Genomic DNA, 2054 nt, shown 5'->3' with positions numbered 1-2054 from the left:
CCTGCGACCACTGGCAGATCTTCACCTTGTCCCCGCTGGACTTGACCCAGATGTTGCTCAGCGTGGCCTCGTCGCCCCAGTTCTTGTTCACCGTCACGATGGCGTTGCCCGGGTTCACGACGTACACGTTCGAAACGGACACCTTCTTCGCCTTGTCGCCGCACGTGCCGCACGACCGGTAGAGCTTGCTGATGTCCTCGCCGTAGAAGCCGTCGATGTTGACGGTGCCTAAGCCATTGTGCTGGATCACCTTGTCGTCGGCCGAGCGAGCACCGCCACCCGTGACAGTCGACACACTGGAGGCGGTTCCGCCCTTGATACTCAGGGCGTCCTCGCACACATCGTCCCACCACACGTTCTCGATGGTGCAGTCGTGGTTGTCGCAGTGGACGCCCTCCATTTGGTTCTTGCCGATAATGACGTTCTTGAGGGTGCCACCGGCCTCCACCTTGAACACCGCGGTGTCTGATCCGCTCTCGGTCTGGCCCTCGCACGAGACGTCGGAGCGCTCGAACGTCTGCATCTTGCCGTCGAACACCTCACCGGCCTTGACAATGTGGGCCGTCGCGTACTGCACGGTGCCCGTGCTGGTTGGCCACGTGCCGTCGGGTACGGACGCGGCGGTGGCGACAGCGGTGAGGATGGCGGCGGACGTGGCGAAGGAAGCAAAGGACTTGACCATGGTAAGTTGTGTCGGTGTGGTGATGTTGGTTGGCGTGTTGGTGGATGCGCTTGACCAGGCAGATTGATTAATGAGCAGCTACTGGTGGCACCGATCAAGCGTTTTAGTTGACTGGTTCGTTGACTGGTTAGTTGACTGATTAGTCGTTGCACACCGAGGTGTTCGACCATCAGAGAGTCGCACCGGTCGTGATATACATGCTGTGTTCTAGCAACAGGCCACGATGCGGTGGTTTAAGCACTTTACACTATTCGCACCACGAAAGAAAAGATCGGGAATTTCGAGTGTGCACCAGTTGCTTTCCGGCAAGCCGTGCTGCTGTTGGGGTTGGCGTGTTGAACACGGCTACCGACGGCGAGTGAGCCGGACGTCTCTGTCAATCGCTGGTCAAATCCGTGACGCTTGCTCCTGTCTGTAAAAGGCTGTGGACCGCTGTGACTTGTGTTGACAAGTTGACATTTTGGATGTGTCCTTTTGCTGCTCGTTGGGGACGCCGTTCCAATTCGCTAAGGCCAGGTGCGACTAGCAATTCCGCCATTTGGTGGTTGTAGAGCACACCGCATTTTGCGGTCCGCATTTGGAATCTGGAGAATAAAACCTCAAGAAGTAGAAGATTTCCTGTACAATGTTGCACGTTGTAACCCTGGTTGGATATTGTTTTGGACTACACTCTACAACGAAGGGTTTGTTAACAATCGTAACGTTCCCTAATATTAAAATACCATCCAACTGTCTGGCCAGGCGTCCGCCCGCCCTGGCAAACCAAAGTCTAATTGGTTCGTCGAACGCTACATCTTTTCGAAGTGTAAACCGCCGCGCCAGACTGCACATCTTCAAGGATCATATAATTTCTTTTCGCGCAAGCTGGCGCTGCAATTTTGATCGCAGTGAGTGATGTGTTTTCCCGTGGCGTTATTCATACGGGGGCGAGGGTAAACTTGACGGCATCACTGGATTGCGGTTATTTTTGCTTAAAGTGTTTGCTGGATAGCGTTTCCTGTAAACGGATGACGAATCTCCACATGAAATGGGACCCTGCACTGTGTTCAGTAAGGCGGCCGTTGAGTATACGATGTAAGATATACATGGCGTTCAATGCGAGCGATTTTCAGTTGTTGTTGTCGTGTACATGCAATCTTGACAGCCACATACTTAGTAGTGGATATGTGCTATCGTTGCTCGTTGTCGAGATGAGATTCGGCACAAATGGGTTAGACCGTTCGGATGTTGTGAAAAGAGACAAGACCAGTAGCGGTGCATGCACTATTGACAAGCGAAGCCGCTTGGACAGCCACGAGATTGCAGTCCGTGTGGCTTCCAGGAAGGGGCGGTTTATTGACGGGTGTGCAAATTGTAGACTACAATTGATGAA

At 53.5% G+C, this 2054-nt stretch overlaps 1 protein-coding gene across 1 annotated transcript; it reads right to left on the bottom strand.

Moving 5' to 3' along the window:
* Nucleotides 1–21: 21 nt before the first annotated feature.
* On the bottom strand, nt 22–682 carry PPTG_18804 (hypothetical protein; the record flags this gene model as incomplete). Its single annotated transcript, XM_008916900.1, has 2 exons — nt 22–40; nt 126–682. The coding sequence occupies 2 exons, from the start codon at nt 680–682 to the stop codon at nt 22–24; spliced, it is 576 nt and encodes a 191-aa protein (XP_008915148.1).
* Nucleotides 683–2054: the final 1372 nt, after the last annotated feature.

The sequence above is a fragment of the Phytophthora parasitica genome (genome assembly GCF_000247585.1).
Source record: "Phytophthora parasitica INRA-310 unplaced genomic scaffold supercont2.91, whole genome shotgun sequence".
NCBI lineage: Eukaryota > Oomycota > Peronosporomycetes > Peronosporales > Peronosporaceae > Phytophthora > Phytophthora nicotianae.
Note: the sequence above shows the minus strand (reverse complement) of the source record. Positions and strands in the feature narration are given on the sequence as shown.